This window comes from Pezoporus wallicus, unplaced genomic scaffold, assembly GCF_028554395.1.
Source record: "Pezoporus wallicus isolate ANWC-B61680 ecotype Strahan unplaced genomic scaffold, APGP_CSIRO_Pwel_v1 contig_593, whole genome shotgun sequence".
Taxonomy (NCBI): domain Eukaryota; kingdom Metazoa; phylum Chordata; class Aves; order Psittaciformes; family Psittacidae; genus Pezoporus; species Pezoporus wallicus.
In genome coordinates, this window is record NW_026642342.1 from 5303547 (window position 1) to 5326181 (window position 22635).

The following is a 22635-nucleotide window of genomic DNA, read 5'->3' on the forward strand; positions in this document are numbered from 1 at the left end:
TCCATATCCAAAAACAGAAGCACACTTGAGCCAGAAATGAGTGCAGCTAAAGATCTATAATTTCTAATATTATCATATTAGTTAACATTAGAATTGCATGTAGTAGGTATTATTTCTTATGATAAAATAAATTTGTAAAGGAGAATGCTCTTATAGTAACATGCAAGCCATGAATTCAACAATTGCAGTAGATTTTTTTTCTAGGTATTATAGGAAAAGCTGGCAAAATAATCTGTACACATAGATGTTTAAAGCCCCACATTTTTTTGGTCCAAAGCTATAAAAACTAAAAGAAAAACCCACCATATAAGATTGATAATAAAAAAACTACTCCAAAAAAATGTTTTACTGTAAGGAAGTATCAAACCAAAAACTATCTCAACTGCCTCTGCTAGCACATGTAAGCATGGAGAGTTGCTTCCTGTAGGTTTGAATGACTTAAATAAATATGAAAATACTGGTTTTCTGAAGGCAAGACAAGGATATGTATATAGGTATGTGTCAAGATAAGTCTGTGTCAAGTAAGAAGTGCAGAAGAATTGCTCAACATTGCAGAATAACTGAATAAAGTCTCCAACACTATAGTAGCTTCTGGAAATTGCAGTATAATTTGTGTCCTGTATTTCGATGAAGGAGGAAGAATTATTTTGAAGTCAATTTAATGCATGTGCCAGGTGCTTGGATTAGCAGCTTTGAAGAATGAAGTCCAAAGTACAGAGCGGCATGGCTGTCCTATATATTCTATCTCATTCTGAAGGTTATGCTTTCTTTAGAGGCAAGAGAGTAATTTAATCTCCATGTTCAGCTCCTGGCTGAAAGCCCATGGAATTAGAATCTTCACCACTTTCAGTGGGCTGTAGTGTCAGCCTTCTGTCATTTGACCTGGTCCTGCAAGTCGTTTCTCTTCCGTAATTCTGAATAAGATGCTCCAGGACTGCGCAGTCTTGATTTATTTTTCAAGACCAGGAGTGCAAAGAAATACTGCATCTAGTCATGGATATATGTCCACTAGAACGACCCTCAATACATTTCTCAACAACACTGAAAACCTAAATTTGTCTTTCATTCTCTCAAATCTTGGCTGAAATTATTTCATTCTTTCTTTCTCATTTAATTCTGCCTTTCCAACCTGTTTGCTGTCTTAATGCAGGAGACAGTTCTTTATCTTTCAAAAAAAAAATTGGATTTTTTTTTTAAAGATAAAGAACTAATGCAACTAGTCAGGTCAATCAGAGCACAATGTACTACCTCCAAACAACGAAAAGTGCTGTTAGGAAAAATCAGACCTTAATGTCTAACCTGTAAGTATTCAACTGGGGGGAAGGAACTTATTAAATAATGCAGTGATTTACAAAAGAAAAATTCCAGTACATGTGTTTTTTTTTTTTCTTGGCCTTAAATACCACCAAGTTCTTTACTGATTTGAATAATTAATGTTTGTAGTATTTTCCTATGGACAACAGGGGGAAACCACATTACTGCTGTAACATGAATAACTGCTTTCCTACATTTACTTACTTTCTGCAGTAATAAATACACATAAGGCTTAGTTTAAGAATTTCACAATATACTTAAATTTCTGATCAAGCTGATTTGAATTAAGTCCAACATGCTAACCTTTTTCAATAGAACTTTACAACATACTATAAAACTGTTGTTTAAACAATGCTTCACATAATTGCCACCAATAAATGATACCTTTTATTGCCGTTAGAACACTCTTGGTTACCGGTTTCCAGAGATGACTGCAGTAATCTGTATGTAACTTTGTGTTATGTTAGTAATTGTATGGTTTTCTTTTTAGAATTCAGAAACTGGAAAAGTTTAAGAAAACATGCAAAATGCTGAGAATACACGTAAGTGAAATATTTAATGTCCATCGTTCATAAAAGTTACATTGTTTACATAGGGTTCATTAGTATATAATAAAAATGTCATCTTAATGAAAGATTTTCTGGCAAGTCTTTTATATGTTAATTTGTTTAACATACCTTTGGCTATACAGCTAAATAGGAATATATTTTAAAAAATCTTTCTGCAATAGTTGCTTAACAGTTACAAAACCTCATTATTAAGAATTGGTTATTGTTATACACTTGTTTGTTGCTTGTAAAAATCATCTGTGATTTGGACTGGGAAACTTAGGACCAACTTCTTCTAACATACTTGCATAGTGACCATGTAAACAGCTTAGGGATCCACAAATTATATTCTTGTACTCTAAAAGTGATTGAGAATTTTACATACTGTACTGTACTGCTTATGTTTTCTTATATTGATGAAGAATTTGAGGATTGTTTTATTGTTGATGCTGATGGGATTTTTTTTTTAACACATCAGTTTTATATGAGAAGTTTAAAAAATTAAAAAGTTAACACTAAAGGAAATAATTTTACACTGTGCAACAGTATTGCTACCTCATTCATTTCAATTATAGATATATATAACATTGGAACTGCACTGTACTGCTTCTTTTGAAAAGAAAAGTTTAAATTAGTTGAAACAATTAGCTATGTGTTTACATAAATTTAACTATGTTTGCATCAAACAAAATGTTTATTAATGAAAGCTATTATACAAGAAACAGCAAAGAGAAATTCATCATACAGAAATGTACACTATATGTGACAGATGGAAAAGTGCATGCAGATTTGTCTCGTTAAAAAAAAAATAAATTCAGAAACAATTGGACTAAAGTTACTGAATTTTGATTCCTATGGTCTCAAATGAGTGAAAAGTTCTCTTTGAATTTACAAAAGTCCATTTAACAGATATGACTAGTACACATTAGCAAGCAAGTGGAATGAATGCGCTCAGATTTTATTTTACAAGTACTTGTGCTTGACAAATGTGATTTTTTTTAATTTTTTTTTTTTTAAAGAAAAGTTTTCTTCAAATATGGACTGGGTAGATTGCTGCCAGGTTGCTCTGGTTTTATACATAGTTCCTCTAAATTTGTTTTTAATACCACACCATTTGTTGAAGCTTTCAGTTTTGTTAATTAGACACCATGAAATAACATATGTTTTGTTAACATTCAGGAAATGACATCAAGTCTTTTCTTTTTATTTTTTGGCTCAATAGATTTTTAAATGTATGATTATCATAACCTAATATTGTCTTTGTCTTCACTGCAGTGGATTTCCGATCAAACTTTTCCCCTTCTTTTAATACTTTAGGGAATTTTCAAACGTCGGGATGTTTGGCTGTAATGCCCCATGATTTGTTCTCCCTGAAAGAAATCATAGTGACAATTTATTAAACTACAGAGCAACCTGGCTTTTCGGGGTCTGCAATTCTATTTTGTGTTCAATATACCTAGCATTAAATCTTGATTCATTTCATTATATTATTTAGGTTATATTTTTCATGCAATTACTTTAGCTGCTAGTTTTCTGGCTTTTTTTAGAAGTCTAAGGCAGGGTTTCAGTATCAAATCAGTGGGGCATTACTTTGCATGTTCAAAACAGGAGGTTAAAAGGCTAAAATCTAAACTGCACCAGCACTAGCATATACATTGAATATGAAGAAATTGAAAACCTAAGAAGGAACCATATTTAAATATATTTAAAAGGCTGTGTTTCCGTGTTTCATACCAATTGTTCACAGGTACCCTAAAAGCAAAGAGACGCACTGGTACATGTAGACTTTAAATTAAAAGGAATAAAAAGAAACAAACAAAACAAAACAAACAAAAAAACTGATGGGAAATAAAACTCCTTAGATTCAAAATGGTTTATTCACACAAATTTAATAGGATATATCACAATTGTTTGGTCCATAAATATTTAGGGGAAATAGTTTCTATACAATGCATTTATCAATAAACAAAGAAACATGGACAATTTTGCTAGACCACTTACTGTACTATAAACACGAAGCTCAATATATAAGATTATTGGATTTATCAACTATATCTGAAAGAGTGCACAACTGCTTTCTATGACATGTTTGTCCCCTCTAACAGGATACACCATAAAAAGAGTTTCAGAAATAAGAGGTAAAACAGTACAAAACTAGTGAGGTGTCAAAAGGGCTTAAAACAGTTAATTTAACAAACAACACATATATCCTGATTTTTCACAAACTTACTCCCAAGGTATATCATAAGGCACATAGTAGAACTGAGTTTTAATTAGTCTACTTAATAAAGTAGATCTCTAGTACCATATATTGTTCTGTCAAAGAACAAAATTTATAAGTATCAATATTTTTACCTGTAAAAGTGTATTAATAAAGATCTCAGCCTTACCAAGGTCGTTTGGTCTGGTTAGTGGTAAATGCCCATAAGGTAATAGAAATAGGAAAAGTCAAGATTTAATATCCGTAGAAGATGATAACCATACTTGCTAAATATATAATGGCAAACACACCTTTCTTCTATTACAGTGTTAACATCTCTTCCATCATCTTTTTTTAAAAATAAGCTACTTTTCTGTGCTAATTTTCTAAAAACCCTGAGCAAAAATTACAATAATGCACTTTAATGTGGGCAGTGAACTGTCAATATGTAACCACACATTTATACAGCCAAAAAGGACACCTTTAAAATATATTAAATAGCCACTTTGACCACCAAAAAAAGAGATTTGATGGTGTCTAAAAAGTGGGATATATGTGCAAAGTTATTCTTAACAATCCACTAAAAGCAAGACATAGATCTTGACTGATTTTTGTTCGGTTTTGTTTCTGAGACTCTCCACAATCTAATTGGTGTTCAACTACAATAAAAGGATACAAATGAACATTCACCACTGCCCAGACCATTCAGACTTTTAGCTTAAATAAAATTAAAAAAGGAAAGATCACTATTGTAAACTAAGAAATGTATTCAGATCAGCATCCACAAGGCTTCTGAGTTTATCTGCTTTGAAATTATTCACTGCCAATTCCCATTTTTGTAAGAATTTTTGCTAGCTTTTTTTTTTCTGTAATAAAAAGTTTAAAAAGTTAAAGTATATGTTAGAGATATTAATGAACAAAAGATTTTAAGTTCATGTGTTAAACATAGTGTCTGATACAATCTCAGGAAATATCTAAAGTAAATTCAAAATAGTAATGTATAAATTGTGCTGAGATAATTTTCCTTAAACATCTTATTAAATTATATTTTGCTTATTTCCATTTTCCCTGAAAAAAAGTATGATTTATCAAAAAGTCACTTAGCACACATGCACACTTCTTCTGGGAAATTATTTATGTGCTCACTAAAGTAGGTGGGCAACCTCCTGTTTGCTTTAATGGTACAGTATCAAGGCCATGTAGTGAACTGTTCTAATTTTTTTTTCATTCCAAATCAGAGCTGCTTGACAAAAGATGAAAACCCCTCCCTCTGCAATATTTTGAATCAGTAGGACTCCTCACTTGAACTGTTATTCTGCTGTCATTACTTTAACATATACAGGAGTGAGCTCATTTTGTATCCAGTGTTTTCCGGATCTTGCCTCCTTGCCTTGTTCTCGTACAGGACACAACTTTGGAGGCCAATAGCCTGAGCCTGCCATCCTCACCCACATGCACGCTCATCACTGGGTCTCTCTCTCCAAACCCTCCACTCAGTCACAGCTCTCAGTGGTGGCCAGGGACATTCCAGCTGGGTGAAGAACTGGCAGAGGAGAATTTAGCTATCCCAGTAAGAATCCCCAGTGCTCAGGAAGGATCAGGCTTGTGACTAGTGCCTTGGAAAAAAGCACTGCACAACCAGTCTGACTATTCCAATGAGAACTTTAATTCATTTTGTATTTATTTTTCAGCATTTGAAAACTTTCAGATGTGTTATAAAAATTAAGTAAAATTTGGGGTTCTTAAATGCTGTAAGTAAATATTCAATCCTGAAGCAGCATTGTTTTGGCTACAATTAAACTGATTCCTATCTGATTATCAAGGAGGGAAAAGACTCTTTTTTTAAGTGGCAATACTCATTTTTCTCAAGGTACTGGAAATAAGTAATATACAATTTTAAGAGGCACTTATTAGAATGCTTCATAACCTTCTCTTCAGTTACTTGATGAATTTAAAAAATTTGAGTACAATTTAACAACAATAAATGTTCATTTATTATAGCAATATATTACTTCAAACTCATTTGCCAAGTGGCTGCAGATGCTACACATGAAGCTGCTTATTTTCCCAAATATTTTGTGGGTTTGTTATTAAAAAAAGAAAAAAAAAAGGCTTGAAAATAATAATAATATTATAATAATAATAATGAAAAGTAAGAATTAAAAAAAAAATAAACCAAACTGAAATGTTAGAAAAGGTTCGTTAAGGTAGTTTGTGAGGGGCTCCCGGATTCGTGGCTGTCCAAGTTAGAGGTCACTGATGTCACTACAGTGATAGTGGGATTGGTCAGGTCTGTTAAAGTGGTCGCAGTGCCGGGTGGAGTGAGTGCGCCGCTGTCTGCTGAGGGCGGTGCCGGTAGTGAGGTGCCATCAGCTTTATCGACACCCCCATTCTCCTGCCGCAAAAGGTTCCTTCTGAATTTGGCTCTTGCGTTTTGAAACCAAACCTGCAAACCAATCCCAATTGATTTCTTTACCGATGCTTGCTTTGTTTTGTTATATTTTGTCTTTGTTCTTGCTTTTAAGTAATTGTTGGTGTTTGTTCATGTGTGGCAAATAGACTAAATCCCTCTATAGCGTCGCTTGTTACTTGTGGTATTGACTCCTTCACAGGCAGGACCCTGCATACAAGGCCCAGTGCTACAGGTGCTCACTGGAATGTTTCAGCCCAGTGTGCAGGCCTCATAGAGCAGCCTTAAGAAAAAATCTGCTCACTCACCCAAGGAAAGCGACTTTCTTGATGTCCATGTAGTGTATTCTTGGCTTGGGTAGGTTTTAGGTCAGGACACATAAAGATTGAGGCAGAGGGTGAATGAGCAGATTTTTGCCAAGGCTGAAAGTTTGCCTTGATCATTTTAAAAGACCAAAGAGGAAGGAGGGGTAGTTACAACATCCCTATCATACAGATTGTTGATACAGGTCACCTGGTCTCTCTGTTCTGTAAGGCTCACTGAAAATGTTTTTAGGCAACATGTAACACAGACAAGGAATTGCAGCTAATAGATTCTACTTCTACCTCCATCGCTCCCCTTCTTTGGCACTCTGTGTTTAATATACACTTCGCTGAGATAGTGCGCACTCTATAGGGATGTTTTTATAGTGTAATTTTCTAGGCTGTCCTTCACAGAGAAGTGACATTTTACTATGTAGGCCCTTAATAGTAACAGTTGCCTAACAGGCATTGAGAGAAGGAGCCGGCTGGTCATGGAGGATCATATTGGCCAAAGCTTCCTTCCCACATATCAGGGGATCTGCTCACTGAGGGGCCATATTAACTATTTCAGGGGAGCCCAAAGGCTTCACCCAGTGTGTATAAATTTGGTATATTTTCTACCTCTGCCCTTAATAAGGTCACCACTGAGAGACTACAGATCCCAGGAATCCTACTGGGTCAGTAGATTCTTGAGACAGTTTCCTAATGTTGAGGATGCAGCTAATTGCAACTCACATTGTAGTATTTGGCTGCCTGGATGCGGTAGGGCATACATTTGGCACATATGGCACATTTGGCACATACCCCTCCGGACACCCACTAGGGACACACCTAGTGGAAGTATTTCTACATATATCACTATCATTACACATAAGGGAAATGCTATTTACTGGCAGGGGTAGGGGAAAATTGGGTCAAGCCTGTGATGTGACATCTTACCTGCAGAACTCTCTTGGTCAGCCCTGTTTTCTGGGCAAGCTGCTTGAGGTCCTTGGCATCTGGGTTGTGGTTGATAGCAAAGTAGGACTTCATGGTACGAAGCTGGTGGTGTTTGAACGAGGTGCGCATACGCTTTGTCTTCTGGGAAGGGGGATAAGGCTGCTGGTCTCTGTCCAGGTGATCTGCCTCGTTCTCATTACAACCTGTTCAATAAACAAAATGAAACCAGGAGTTAGTGGCCATGCATCAGGTAGGGTAAATGATAGAGGCAAAAATCTTGAGTCACATACTGTTTGGAAGAAAAGAAACAAGCAAAAAAGGAAGAAAAGAAACAAGCAAAAAAGGAAGGAAAGAAAGAAGGAAGCAAGCAAGCAAGCAAGCAAAATAAGAAGGAAACAAATAAGGAAGGGCTAAGATGGTGCAAGAATAAGTAAAGATGTGGTAATTAAATGAGACAAAAAAAGATCCATAAGATTACATTTTCCTATTCTTAAACACAGCATGCCCCCCCAGCCTGTACCTGAACCTTAGAAAGTTCTCTCTCCTTTGGCATTTATTTTCAAACAAGTCTTTTTTCCTATGGTGATAGTTTTGCTTTGGGCATTCAAAGAGTCATTTGAAATCTCATTCAGATTTTGAAATCTCACTCATAGAAACACTCTTAGCTTGAGAGAACAATAAAGGTCAAACCAGCATTTTGAATGTTCCTGAGCTTTTCCCCCACATCACAAGCACCTATAAAAAGAGATGTACAGCAGGAAAGTTTGTTATGACAGTTTCTCCAGAAAGGGTTTTGTTGATAAAATAAATGCTCTTGGACTGTGCCTTGGAGTTTATATGAGCTGCTCAAAGACTTTTGTCTGTAAAACATGTCTAGAAAGCAGTTGCATCAAGGCTTGATTCAGTTCCCCAATCTCAACCCCAATCAGCAATAGCACTTAGTTGGTACTGATTTAAGATGTTTCCGTAAGCAACCAACTAGTGGCTCAAGACTTGAGAAGAGTTTTCCTGCTTTCTCTTATTAGGGATTTCCAAAGTGCCTATGAAAAATGGATTTGTTTCAGATTACACTTTGGTGGGTGTGAATTGTACACAAGAGTTATTCAGGGACCATGGCATCACTGCTTCTTATGAGGGAAAGAAATTGCAGTACTGGCAAAAAACAAAAACTCAGACATCTGTATTTTTATTTTCTGCTTTAAAAAAATACAAAAAAAAAAAAAAAAACAAACAAAAAAAATCCAAAGCTGTTATCAAGTCACAAGAATTCACAAGATCTCATATCTTTTATAAAGATAGCTCAGTCACAGATGAGGAAATTAATGGTGTCATCATAGCAGGGAATATTAATTAAAGAGCAGCTAATGAAAAATGTTTCAGAATGTCTGTAAACTACAGCAAATTTCATTAGTTGCCCATTTGAATTCTTGAACTGCTTTCCAACAATTGTTGGATTATTTACTAGGCCTAGTTGATCCTTAGTTCTAAAAGAAAAGAAAAGAGAGAGAGGAGAAAGAGGGAAAGCACCCAATACAGAAAGACTGATGTTGACAGGGCTAAAAACAGAGGCAAAGCAATCTGAAACTAGGAGAAAATAAAAAGCTTCTTGAAGGTGTTTTCTCTTTTGAATTATAAGACAAGTCAACATGAACAGATGCTGGTAAGTCAACACTCTGACAGAAAATCAGGTGAATATTTAATTATAGCTAGATTTACTTCTAGCCCTGTTAAGAAGTGTATCTGCACTTTCAAACAAAGTAAGCTGACACTTCTGAAAATACCAGGAGTTGAAAGTTGCTTTAAAAACAATTTCAGACCAGATTTGGTTTGTATTTACTACTTGTTTTCACAAGCAATCACACTGCCTTCAGTCAAACTATACGTGGGCTGTAACTTATGAGCTGACATAAATTAGAGTACCAGAATTCAGTCCTTGGGTTTTACTTCAGAGACTTCCAAGCTGTTTGTTTGTGTTGTTTTTCTTGGGTCGCTTTACAGCAGCAATGCAAACTTCTTTGGGCTCCTCTGTCCTGCTTACTGCCTTTGTTTCTGTGATGTACTTTTTTTGCCTGTGATCTACTTTAGCTTTCATTTTCAAGAGAAAATAGAAAGAGAGCTCCTAGTTTATACAACAGTTGTCTGACTCTGTTTTACATGGGTGAAACAGTGTTATGTGGTTTGGCCACAACATAGAGCAGAGTTTTACACTGTTGCCTGAATAACTAAGCAAAAGCAAAAAACGAGGCAAAGCTCATTTCTTTTCAGTGTATTGGGGGGGTTAATTTTGCTTTGGAAAGAGCTAGAACAGTTTGCTTTTTTATTGCCAAGAGTTGTTCAAGTGAACTCATCATAGTTTTGTCGCACACACACATACATATATAGTGAAATAACGTAAACAGCTCTTTGAGCAACAGCTGTGTAAAATATTTTCCTAGGGAAATCTTCTTCACCATCTCATTTCTATATCCTGTGGGCTGTAAGTCAACATGGTTTCCCTCAAAATACATATTAATTCTATGATATAAGAGGTACTATAGAGAAAGCCTTCAATGTTTTAAGTACTTTTGAATAGTTTCTTCCATTTTTCACATTAACTCCAGACAGCTCGCAAGTATGAATGGCTTTTACCTCATAACATTTTGAGTTATTTATTGTTGTGTTTCCACTTTACAACCAAGGAGATGAGAAGCAGAAATTAAACTACTAAACAAAATACAGAATAGAAAAGCTGTTGTAGATCTGACAGCAGAATCTGATTTGCCTTTCTAGCCCTGTGCTTAGCTGCCCTGAAAGCAATGTTCTCACAAACCTGAGCAGGGTACTGCCAGGCCGCTCGTGAATGAATACACGTGTTTATGCGCAGCTTGGCGAAGCTGTTAGCCTAATCAGAGATCCGTTTTTAAAGGTCGGATTCCTTTCTAAGGGCTTGCCGCATCGATATGGGCACCCTAGGCTGTGAGCGGTTCGATAAACCCAGTAAACCTAGGCCTGGGTTCACTGGGGAAGTTAAACTGGCGGTTCTCACCAAACAGTGAGAGACGAGTAAACTTTAGCAGTGACTAAGTTGCCAGAGCCTAGGCTGAGTGCAGTCTCCTGGCCCATGTGCGCTTTAACGCGGATGCACGGAACAGGGTTGCGCCTATGTCCCTCGGGTCTCCTGTCCGAGCCGGGGAGGTCGCGGAGATCCCGGACCGGGAGGGGAGAATCGCTCCGCTGCGAGCCCCACCGGCGGCCAACCGGCCCGCGGTGCCGGGGCCTCGGAGGAAAAGGACCGAGCTGCGAGGAGGAGGGAGTCCGGCTCCAGATCTTGCCCCACCTCTCCCTCTGAAGGCGGCAGTCAGGGGTCCAACATTTAATTTTCTGTGGACTGGTTGCCCTTTGTAAATGATTACGTGCATGAGCAGTTACTGAGTCACAGGCAGAATGGAAAATGCGTGTAGGACAGTGACTGCCAATTATTAAGAGATTTTTTTTTTTTTTCTTTCAAGAAAAGATTTCACCTACTGCAACTCATTTCGTAACTGTTACAGATTCGGTTTACTCCCACTGGATCTGGAGCGCAGTAGGTCAATGGTCTGGAGTCGTTCTCGCCGGATGTACAGTTTGGCTGCAAACTGTATTTTCTCGAGACCATGTGTCAACTCTGGCCATTTTTAGATAATACCTAAAAATAATAACAATAATCACGGCTCTAACAGATCAAATGTCTCCGCCGTCTAGCCTGCGTCCAAAGCAACACACTGCTTTTTTTTTCTCTCCGTTGCCCCGAGGGTTCTGTGAGATCTCGATGAAGTGAGCTGTATTTTCATAACGGGTAGTGCCTCTTAATCTCGTTTGAGTCAGAGGCACATTTTATATACCCCCTTGTTGTACAGAAGGGGAGTTTTAAGACTAACACACAAAAGCTATGACAGCGTTTGCACGTTATGTGTCTCTGGAGTCCTGACTTGAAGTTTAAGGCGTGTTTTATCATATCTACAACTTTTCACTTTTCCCTAAATTCTGGTCCTAATTCTAACGGAATTTACAGGGACAATTTAGTCCCTGCCAACATTTCCATCTCGGGATAGGGAGAATTAGAGTGGTGGGGTGCGGGTCAGACATAGCACAGAGTGAACGGGCGGGAAATACACCGCTCAGAGCCAGGATCGAACGAATCCTGAACCCTGGCTGCGCTGCGGGTTCCCTTTGCTTTAGGAGCTTTCAGGACTGGTTGGAAACCGCTCCGTAGCCAGGGATTCCAATGTCATCTTCAATTAACAAGGAACAATTAGCGCAGTGATTACCCTTGCTCCAAGGTCTCAGCACCAGAGGAGATGAAATGCCCTTGCAGAGCAGCCCGGTTCCCAGCTGCAGCCCGTTCCGCGGGCAGCCCCGATTTGCTGCTCGGAGGGGAGGGAATGCCGGGGGAGGGTCGTTTAGGAATCTCAGTGGTGGCGGGTTGAACTTGGGTGGAGGGGAGAGACCTCCGGGTCGAAAGCGGTGCACTTTTATCGACCTGCGCTGGTTGGAAGGGGAGGGAGGCCCTGACTGATCCTCTCCCGGTTTTTCTGCAGGGCCAGTGCTCCGCCGCTGCCCAGAGAGGTGGTCAGGGGTCGGAGCTCCCCGGCTCCTGCTTTATAGGGAAGGGCCCTGCACCACCTTTACTTCCCACACCCTTCTTTACTCCTTACCGTTCACGGGGAGCCTGCGTTTCTCTAAAGCAATGTTTGGAGAAGGTAGCTTGTTAATTCGGGTTTCCCCTTACTGCTTTCGGATTCCATCTAATTAAACGCCACCTAAACTGCTTGACCATACCTGCAACCCCTGTACCTCTGGTCCCTAACACTGTGTGTTTAGACACGTTTTGGGTACTTCAGTAACTGAAGTTAGGGAAGATATTTAATACAGGGCAACACTTGCTCCTTTCCTACCGTTGAAAGAGCAGAAAACATCCTTTATTACATTTGTTAGGGCTTAGTTGCAGGGAACAACACTCGTTGGCCTCTTGTAATTTGTTCGTTTATCTGCCAGTAAAACAGAATTATTCAGCCTGAAAAGTTAGTTCTTATAAATTGGCTAAGTGGAATTGTGTGCGTACTGCTTTGGCTTTGTAGGAGCCATGTACTATAACTTTTAATCTATTTTTTTTTTTTCCGATCCGTTTGATCACCTCAAATTTGAGGTCTAACTGGTGAAATACTTTTTAATAATACTGAAATACAAATAATCATAACAGTATATCTGAAGTTCTTTTAGAGCAAGGGAGTTGTGTGTTTGGAGCTGGGATTTTTTTCTTTTTTTTTGTCTTTACCATGGGAAGTGCCTAACTTCGGGTGCTTGACATTAATAGGCAAAGACAGCCTTTGAGGAGGGCTGCTGTTAGCTTTCCTGCGAACTCTCCAGCCCTCAGAGGGCTGCTTGTTTGATTTTCCAATGGTTAAGCAGGATCTGGCCTGGCTGAGCTCCTCGCACACTGCCTAGCTAAGGGGAAGCCCGAAAACGCCCTTTTAGGGGAGTGGGAGGGAGGCTCGGCGTGTGTTTCCCACCTGAGTTGTAGGTGACGATGTCCACTCCCAAGGCAGGACTCTTTCGTTTCCTCGGCCTGCCCTTCTGGACCGTGCCCGTGCCGTTGAAGTAGGGCAGGGCCAGCCCTCCACTCTTGGCAGCCAGCTCGGTGTAGCTCAGCTGGGGGGGATATTCTCCTTGCAAAAGGGACTCGAAGTGGGCCCTGCAGTAAACCAGGTTGTCCTTCATGCCAAAGTGATCCCCCGTGGTCAGAGTCTTGTTGCAGGTGGTGCAGGTGAAGCAGCTCAGGTGATAAACCGACTCCCTGGCTCTCATGACCATTTCAGAGGCTGAGATCCCAAGGTGGCAGCGGGCACATCTCTGCACAGAGAACCTTCTGAAGGAAACAGGAAAGTGGGCATCACCTAGAAAGGAGACGGCAGACCTCGCCCTGAGCCGCCCGCCTTCCCACCGGCCGCCGGGGTCTCTCCCTCCCATTCCGGGATGACCCTTGCTGCCTGCCATGGTCCCTGGCAGCCTGCTGCCGGCTCTCCGGCTGGTGGGAAATACCACTGGGGAATCAGCACTGGGGTCCCAGGGGGAACGCCTTGCTCCTTCTGCCAAGCTGATCTATTAGGTTCTCTTAGGACTTTTGCAAGAGCCCTCACGCGGCTCCTGCTCATGGAAAAACGCGGAGGGGGAGAAAGAAATCCCCGCTCTCCCGGCATCCGTGTAAAGACAAGAAGGGCAGCGGGAAAGCTGTAACGTACACATGCAACGAATGACCGGTCCCGCTGCCCGGCTGCTTGGCGGTACGGCTGCGGGGCTGTGCAGCGGACCGCGGGCTCAGCCGCTGCTGCCGCTTTCCCCGGGCCCTCTTCCCGGCAGCGGAAAAACTGACAGACTACTGGCGCAGAGAAACTTCTGCTGGGTCTTACGCTGGCGTTTGCGGAGGGAAACCGCAGAGCAGCGGGAGACCCGGGGTCTTCTGCGTCTGTTTGTGTACCGGTACACACGCTCACTCGGCGTGTCCCCTGCCGATCCTTTCAGGTTTTGAAAGCGCGAGACTTTTTGGAGGGGATACCTTTGCAGGATTTATCGCTGACAGCGAAAAGATACCTTTAAAAGCTCGTATGGATTAAGAAGCGCTTCGGTTCATAATGCCTTTTGAGGGGACGTACTTTTGAACCGGGGGGGGGGGGCTTATTGCTGTACCTGTAGTAATCCTCCTTGCAGTAAATACTGCCGTCCTTGGCAAAGCAGGTGAGTTCTGACTCCAAAGCCAGTTTACATTCACAGCACTTAAGACACCTGAGGTGCCATTGTTTGTCAACAGCCAGCAGGTAATATCTGTCTGAGATCTTCCCTCCACAACCAGCACACAAAGCAGGCTTCTCGGGGCTCATTGGGGGCATGCTCTGCAAAATAACCACACCACAAGGAGATGAGACAGGGAGAGAAGGACAAGCGGGCAGCCCGGGCTGGGCACGGTGGCCGGTACACGGAGACTGACCGCTCGCTGGGACCGACGGCCTTCTCCCGGCGGGAAGTTTGAGGGGGAACCGGGACCATGCCCGCTAGGGAACCGTTTACCGCGATTCAGCTTTCGTGTTTATCCCATTAAACCTCTCTTAGCGATCTAATGTCATTTCAATATGCGAAGACAACTGATTAGGCCTCAGGAAGAAAAGTAGAGCCCATTATTTGCTGAGGTACCGAACTTAAAGCCTGTAGTTTCCCCCTTACTTTGCCGTTTTAGTGTTAGAGCACTCCCCAAGAAAGGTATTTTAAAGTAGAAAAACACCGGTTTGCTGCACCAGAACTTTATGGCAGAGGATGCAGGCTTGCCCCGACTTTCCAGTAAATTTTCAGCCGCTTTTAAACGAGCCAAAACCTCCGTCTCCAAAGCAAGCCAATCCATTTAAAACAAGAGCAACAGAAAGGGGACAGGTGGATGGTGTAAAGAGTGAGCGACAACGCTCTCTCCACAGGGACGTGGGCACAGACTGGTCTCAGCTAAACCTGGCGTGTTTTCATCAGGAAACTTCTTCAAGTTCCCGTTAATCTGCTCCCCACGAGGAGTGTCGCTCGGGACAAAGGGAGACGGAGGGACCGCCGAGACAAAAGCTCTGCCGGGAAACCCGGGGCAGCGTTTGCTGATAAACGGGGGGGGGGGGGAAGAAATCTTGCTCTAAAGTCGCAACTTGTTTAAAAGTGGCAACTCCGCAATCATTTTTCAATCTGAAGCTCTTCCACGCCCTTCTTTTCTCTTTTACTTTTTTATTTTTAGCAATTGGAAAGGCGAGTTAAATTTACATTGCAAATCCTCGTATTACAAAGCGGGAGTTTATTTAAGAGAAGGGGGGAAGGACCCTATGGCTCAAAGCCTCAAAGCAGTTTTCCAGGCCGTTACTTTGTGTGCAGAGCCTTGTGCGCGATCGGCGGAAGCCTTACAAGTTGGAAAAAAGGAGATCTCGCTTTGCACAAAACACAGCGTGACACTCAGTTTCTCCACCATCCCGTTAGTACATTTGTGGAGACTTTGGTCCTTTGAGTAAGAAAAGAATGTTACTGCTAAGCAAGGTAGTCGGCGCACATAACATTCAGAGAGAGCGGTGCCTCTTTGGATCAATCCCACATTTCGGACTAAAAATGGTTACGACAAGTAAGCGGCCGCGGTTTGCGGTTTAATTTAGGAGGTGCCAGGAATGAGGAAAAAAAGATACAGTACACCTCCGAAACTCCAGCTTGAGCCCGCTCGGGCAGGCAGAGCGGCCGCAGCGAGCCGAGCAGGCGCAGGGGCTGAAAAATCGCCCCGGTTACCAGCTAAAAAGCTTTCCTCCCGTTACTCCAGAGAGCACAAGCAAGGCATCGATTACACACATGCGTAACTGGGCCTGGCCGCAAGGCCCCTGGCACTACGGTGGGTGTACAGGGAGCCCCGAGAGGATTTCTGCAAGCGAGGGGTAGGAGGGAAGGGCAGAGAGAAGCAGCTCCTTTCTCTTCCCCAAAGCCAGAGGTTCCCTTCAAAAGGTGCCAGCTCCTTTCTTACCGTTTCTCGGCCGTTCATTTGTCCCCCTTTGGCCAGGCGGGACTCGGTCTTGGATCGCCTCTCCATCTCCTCCATGATTCCTTGGATGTGGCCTCCGGAGATCCCGTGGAAAAGCATGGCTGGGGGACGGAAAGGACAAGTATTTTCTTCTGCTCTGCACCCCACTATTTCCATATACAGACCCCAGAGTCTTTAGATCATCCAAAATGTTTACACAAAATGTTTGCACAGCGCAGGGAAGGAGGTTGCAACAGGAGCTTCTCTTTGCACAAGCACCGAGGGCTTCCTGAAGATGTGCAGAAAACAAACAAGGGGGAGGGGAGGAAATGTAATAATAATTAATTTTAAAAATAAAATAATAAAAGCGAGCTAAAGGATCTGATACTGTTCTGCAGAGCTGGGGCTCCTGACTGGAGAGACTTGGACCTAGGGCAATAGAATCGGTCGGGAAAGGATATAGTTTTGAATACAAAGAAAGCAAAAAGAAGTGCTATTTTCAGCAGTCCCCGGTTGCTTTAAAGTTCCCAGTGCCTGTAGGTTGGATTTGGGACTGCTGCTTTCCGGAGCTCTGTCCAATTTGTTAAGAGCCTAAAGCCAGCCCATTTTTGATAATTTAGTAGGAGGAGTTCTCTCCCTTGAGCTGCCACTGATTTTTATTCAGACAACAAAGACCTGTCATACTCCTCTCAACCCCTAGTGATGGGCAAGCAGTGACAAACATTACAGTCGGTCTGTGGGTGGGGTTTATTACCTCCCCCAAACACGGAGTCCCGGGAGTTGGCGGCGCCTGCCGAGGGGCAGGGTGGCCCGGGGGCCCTGTGCCGAGCCACGCCGGGGGAAAGCTCCGCTCCGCGGCCCCTCTGGCTGGCACCGACTCCGTCGCGGGGACGGGAGAGGGAAGAGAAGCGCCGCTGTGGGGCAGCCGCAGCGGGACGGAGCGGCCAGACTGCTGCCCGTTCCCCGCGTCCCCGGGCCCTGGCAGTCGCGGTCAGGAGGGAAGGCGGCCGCAGGCTTTGGCGGCCGGAGAGCAAAGCCCGCCCAGCTCCCGGGAGGATCGAAGGCTTACCCCCGCTTTACCAGCCCTGCTGCCGCCGGGGAGCGCCAATCCCGCGGGACCCGCCCGTATCCACAGCAGGACCTATGGTCCTCTCCGCTGGCTGCCCCGACGGGGCGGGCGGCGCGGTACGGGAACGTGCTGGCGGGGCTCTGTCTCCTTGCTCGCTCCCCGGCTGCAGGCTGAGAGCGCTCATTGTGTGCGGGGGACCCAGAGATACATTCCTTCCCGACTAATCTCTTTCTCTGCTCCCCCTCCCCTCCTTTCTCCTTTTCCTACTTACTTTTCACACCACTCTTCCTTGCCTTTCCCTGGAACAGCTGCCGGCTGTTTCCTGACACCTCGATCCTTACTGAAGGATCTTCCTGGCGGCAGTTCTGCGCTCCCCTTTCCCTGGGGGACGCTCCACACCGAACCCGAGCGCGACTAGTGAAAGAAGTACCCCAGCCCCCACTTCCTTTCCAAAGCATCCCAAAGACATCCTCAGGGGCTCCTCGAGTCACCTCTTCCATGTAACCCAAGATTCAGGCAGCCAGTTTCCTCCCTTCTCTTTCCCCCTAAGTAGCTAAAATTAATGTTATTTGCAGATTGAATGTTGCTACATTCTGCCGAGTGCCAGAATACAGCTCATAAAACACAATTTCACACAAAGATGAAGTCAATCAAGTGAAATAAACTGGGTTTTTTTTTTCCTCTATTGGCACACTAGACCCTGGACAGCAGGGCTGCTATTTACTGTAAGTAATGTAATTAGCCCTTTTGGATGGAAATCAATGTGTTGTATATGTGTGTGTGTATTTTAATAAGAGAGTAATAGCTATAAAACCAAAGGGACTCAAAGGGGTAAGGGAATCTCCTTTAAAACGGGTAGATCTCTCCACAAGCCATAATCTCCTGCAGAGCACTCCCGGTCTAGAATAAAAAAGGGAAAGAAAAAAAAAATAAGAGGGAGTGTGGGGGAGAAAACAGAAAACCTGTGTGTGGGGAAGGAGGAGGGGAGATAGGCTTTCCTTGGAGAAAACAAGTCAATTAGCACAATAAGCCATCAGGAAAAAATAAACAAGGTGATTCGATCCGGGATACGGGGAGCTATTCGCTAAGGATCCCCCGTTCCCGTCACCCTTCCGAGATGCCCCGGCTGCTCCGGGAGACTGGAGAAGCCACTTTCCCCCCCTCCCTTCCCGGGTCCCGCGGAGGCAGCGGGAGCGCAGCCGCAGCCCGCCCGGGATGGCGGGAACAGGAGAAGCGGTGCGGGGGGGAGCGACACACGGGGACGCCTGTCGGAGAAGGGCTTGCTGTCCGCAAACCCTGCTTCCACAGTCGTGTGCCTACCTGGCGTGTGGGGTTGTGTTGGCGGCTGTCAGCACAGGTGAAAAACCCCTCACCTAGAGAAGAGTTTATTCCCGATAGCTGCAGTATAACCCTTCCACTCTCCTGGCACGTTCGGGTTTGGTTTCGTTTATTTCCCTTTGAACGAAATATTCCTGTATGCCCGTCCAGGTATTTTGTCAGGGGTAACTCGCGCTGCCTCAGCTTCGGGCTGCTCCTGCTCCTCGGTGCTGGCTCCGCGAGTCCCACGGTGCCCGCGTTGCGAGAGCCACCCGCGTATGCCTGACGGAGGTACCGCTGACACCCGCCGCCCCCCCCCCCCCCTTTCCCCCTCGTACTCCCCACGGCCGCGCCTGGCCGTGACCGTGTCCCTGCCGCTCTGAGGACGGTCATACTCATCGCGCCCTCTGGGAGCGGGGAAAGGAGAGGTTTAGGGGAGCCCCTTGGGGGGCGCTGGGCCCAGCTCCCTCAGGGCAGCTAAAGCAGGGGCAGCTCGTCCTCCGAGCGCACACCAATCCTGTCTCTTTCGGCCTCTCTGCAGTTTGCTGTCTCGGGCTTTCCGAGGTGCTGTCCACAGGTGCAGCGCCAAAGCGTCCATCCAAGCCCGAGACACCAAAGTCACTGCTTGTTAAATTCCCGTCTCTACCTGAGCTCGACGGCGCCGTTAGGAATACCTGGGCAGATTCATAACCAAAGTCCGAAATGACTGAACTTCCTCCGGTTGGGCACACTTAATTAATTAGAGGGTCCTTCCTTTCTGCTCCACCAGGTACGGTTAGGGATATGCTACTAGCTACTGCTGCTCCAGTACGAGGCCAGGGCTTTCCCAGACGTTTTCTGATCAATATCCTAATGTTGGCAGACCAGTTCTTACCTAAAGGGACACGAAAAGTTTATTGCTAGCATCAAACGTGACTTCTCCGTTTTCAAAAGGCCTGTAGGAGATCAAGGTAAATCTATTTCAATGTTCCTGAGCTCTCCTTCCTCGCGTCAAACGGGAACATGTCTGCTCCAAGGCAGGCTGGTAGCGAAAGGTTGCCGCTGCGGAACGGGGGTCTCTACATGGGTTTGCTGGTTTGCTTGGGGAGGGGAAAGAACAGCTCACAAAGAGCACGACAGGGAATCTGAAATCCAAATCGACCGGTTTATCCCTTACGAATCCATCTGCATTAGCACTTCGCCTCTGAAACGTAGGTTCTCATTGAAGGGTGCTTTTACCCCCTTCTGCCGCAGCCTTTTGGGAAGGGTACCTCGTGCAATTTTCAGAACGTTTTAGTAACATGACAGGCGCTCTCAGGCTTTTCCTTTCTGTGAGGCCATACCCGGACTCCCCAGCTAACGAGGATGAGGGGGAACAAACACATCGCTGCTGGGATTTCCACAGGTAAAGCGTCTGCCTCGCCGGCTGCCCCCCTGCCCGGAGCCGTTTCCACCTTTGTAATTAGCGTGTGCCCTGCATAGATTTCAGCATGCGGTCACTGAGATCCGCTTTGCGATACAGCCCTTATTCTTCCTGGCCACGGGCTACGCTCTAAAGCCTATTACAGCGTGAACGAGCTTGCGTTTAGTTCTGAGGATTTAGGACAAGGTCTACATGCAAATTAATAATTGACCAACAGTAATTAGAAGAAAGGGGAGGGCGTTCAGGCGGCGGGGGGGGGGGGGGGGGGGGGGATGTTCTTTGAGCCGGAATGGTGTGGATTTAGTCCATCCTAGATGAGGCCATCTCTTGTCCCAGGCTGCAGGCGCCAGGTCAGCAAGCCTCCTGCCCCGTAAGGGCAGCAGAAAGAACTTCACACGTCTCCATCAGGTACCTGAACTTCTCAAGACACTTCCAGTTTAATTATTTCCAGAAATTTAAAGCTCGTAGTAATAACAGCATCAAGATTAAGGTCCTGTTGCCTGCGAGTCGGGTGGTTAAAGTCAGGTCTATTTTTAAATCCTAACTATTTTCTGCTCTGACAGCTTGTGGCGAAATACAGTGCTAATAATGATCACCCTCATCTCTTTGTGAAGTCTGCGGCTAGTACGAGCAATCTAGACACAAAGAAGGAAAATCTGAATAGAGTTACATCTCTCGGCGGGGGCATCAAATGTAGTTAACGTCGTTTTCAGCATTTAAATGGATTTGGGGGGGTGTTTTGGTTGCTGTTTGTTCGGTTTGTTTTTTGTTGTTGTTGTTGTTTTTTGTTTGTTTTGTTTGTCTGTTTTGTTTTTTTTTTTTTTAATTTTAATTCCGGCATTATTTAGAATTCCACGTCTTTATCCTGCCCTGAGCCTTCCCGAGTGTACCGCAGGTCAATTTTGGGACTCCCGTGCTAGGAAGGCGGGGAGGACAAGTGCACTGCCGCCCCTCTTACCCCCCGGGCGGCACGAGCAACACTAGCCCAGGGCATCTTGAACAGTAAGGGTCACCGAATTGAAAACCCCAAACCTCCAACATGCTTATACCTCTCGGTAATCTGAAAACATGTAAAATAATCCACTCATTCATTTGCTTAAGGAGATGATATTTAAACAATAAACAATTAGGTACTTTGCATAGTAATCCTAGACACATAGCCGAGTGCTGTGACTGACCACAAACAAGTAAGCACACGGCCAGAAGAAAGCGGGAGAGGCGGATTATTGTCTAACACAGAACTGTTCACCGCCCAGGACCTCAGCATTATTAGCTTCTTAGCTGTCTGATACTAACCGTAACCGTGTTTGCACTCCGCTTGTAAAGAAGCCATTGGAAACTATCATATTCTGATGCTTTTGAAAAGGACTCTCTTACAGTAGACTCTATTCACAGACAGGTGAAAGGAGCCACTCAATTGAAAATAATAATTAAATTTAAAAAGGCTAAAAAGAAAAAAATATATTAAGAAGACAGAAAAGAAAACAGTCTTTTTTCTTTTTATTTTTCCTTTCTTCTCTTTTTTCCTCCTTTTTTTTCCCCTAATTCAGCTGAATGGCTCAGTCTTCCTAGGCTGCTATTTCTCTAGATGAAAACACAGATACACCAAATGTTGTCTGCGAATACACCTGGGGAAACAACCGTTCTGTGATGTTTAAGAAAAAAAAAACCAAACCAAACCCAAACGAGTCACCACGCCAAAGAAACACCCCGCAAATGACATCCGTGAGGTACAAATAGCGGCATCGCTAGCAAAGGCTCATGCAGAAGCTTACCTTGAGACCTTAGAAGCTTCTTCCAAAATTGTACCCTCCTTAATGAGTGATGAGGGATGGGTTTTGGATGGAGAAGAGACGCAATGATCTAGCCAGTAGATGGAGGTTGTTCCTTGTTCCTAGCAGAGGATCCCTATGTTAATTAAAATAAACAAGCTGCTTGGTGGAAAGATTCCCCCCCCCCCCCCTCCCCTCCATAGCCTCTAATATAGACTTGACGTGGATTTCTAACCTCTGACCTCTCCCATACACTTATACCTGCCTTTTATTTTCTGTTTCGAAATCTTTTCCAAAACCCAAATAGATAAATAAAGAAGAAGAATGAATGAAAGCAAAAATTAATCCCACCTCTCAATTTTGGCTGGTTTGCTGGATTTTCTTGATTAGCTGTCTCAGCTCCTCAGTAATCAGGTGAGGTGTTAATGGGGAGCTGGTTGTAAATAAAACTAATAAAGCAAAGAACATATTAGGAAATTAAAAAAAGGCGAGGACTGAGAGGCTGCTAAAAATACTGCAGCAAGCTGAGCGTTCCCCCATCATGTCGTTTTTTTTCGTTCTGTGCTTATTCACAGCTGAGCAGCAAACCCCGTGTTGTTGCCATCTCGCCACATTGTTTTTCCTTTCAAATCGCACTGAACCAGCCATGGACGGCATCAACCCTTCCCACTTTCATAAAAAGCCTCTCAAATGGAGTCGCTAAACAGCAAACTTCAGCCTGATCTGATGTGATATGATATACGGATTCATGGAGCAACCTCGCTTTGCCAAACCCGATGAAACTGTGAGTTGTCATGCAATACTACGCAGTCAAACCTGGGGTAAT

General features: G+C 43.7%; 1 protein-coding gene and 1 long non-coding RNA gene across 12 annotated transcripts; one reads left to right on the forward strand and one right to left on the reverse strand.

Annotated features, from left to right (window-relative positions):
- Positions 1–1851: 1851 nt before the first annotated feature.
- LHX9 (LIM homeobox 9) lies at positions 1852–22139 on the reverse strand. 11 transcript variants are annotated; one of them, XM_057429101.1, is made up of 7 exons: positions 17590–18378; positions 16253–16371; positions 14416–14618; positions 13242–13597; positions 12000–12098; positions 7714–7916; positions 1852–3232 (listed from the first exon to the last, which is right to left on the reverse strand). In XM_057429101.1, exons 1-7 carry the CDS (start codon positions 17816–17818, stop codon positions 3176–3178), a joined length of 1266 nt encoding a protein of 421 aa, XP_057285084.1. In that variant the 5' UTR covers positions 17819–18378; the 3' UTR covers positions 1852–3175. The 11 variants fall into 11 exon arrangements, with proteins under 11 accessions (XP_057285084.1, XP_057285089.1, XP_057285090.1 ...); XM_057429102.1 differs by lacking the exons at positions 1852–3232; positions 17590–18378 and adding exons at positions 3721–6508; positions 21813–22139; XM_057429105.1 differs by lacking the exons at positions 1852–3232; positions 17590–18378 and adding exons at positions 3721–6508; positions 19510–20242.
- Positions 20312–21982, forward strand: LOC130609792 (uncharacterized). The gene is made up of 2 exons (XR_008974872.1): positions 20312–20445; positions 21588–21982. It is a non-coding gene; the product is annotated as an uncharacterized LOC130609792 (long non-coding RNA).
- Positions 22140–22635: the final 496 nt, after the last annotated feature.

Excerpts from the sequence above, each read along its gene's own strand:
- LHX9 (XM_057429096.1), bottom strand. The coding sequence starts at position 17,818 with ATGGAAGAGGTGACTCGAGGAGCCCCTGAGGATGTCTTTGGGATGCTT. Across the intron at positions 16,372-17,589 it reads AAGGAAGAGTGGTGTGAAAA|CCATGCTTTTCCACGGGATC; the intron begins GTAAGTAGGAAA and ends TCCGTCCCCCAG. Across the intron at positions 14,619-16,252 it reads AAATGAACGGCCGAGAAACG|AGCATGCCCCCAATGAGCCC; the intron begins GTAAGAAAGGAG and ends GTTATTTTGCAG.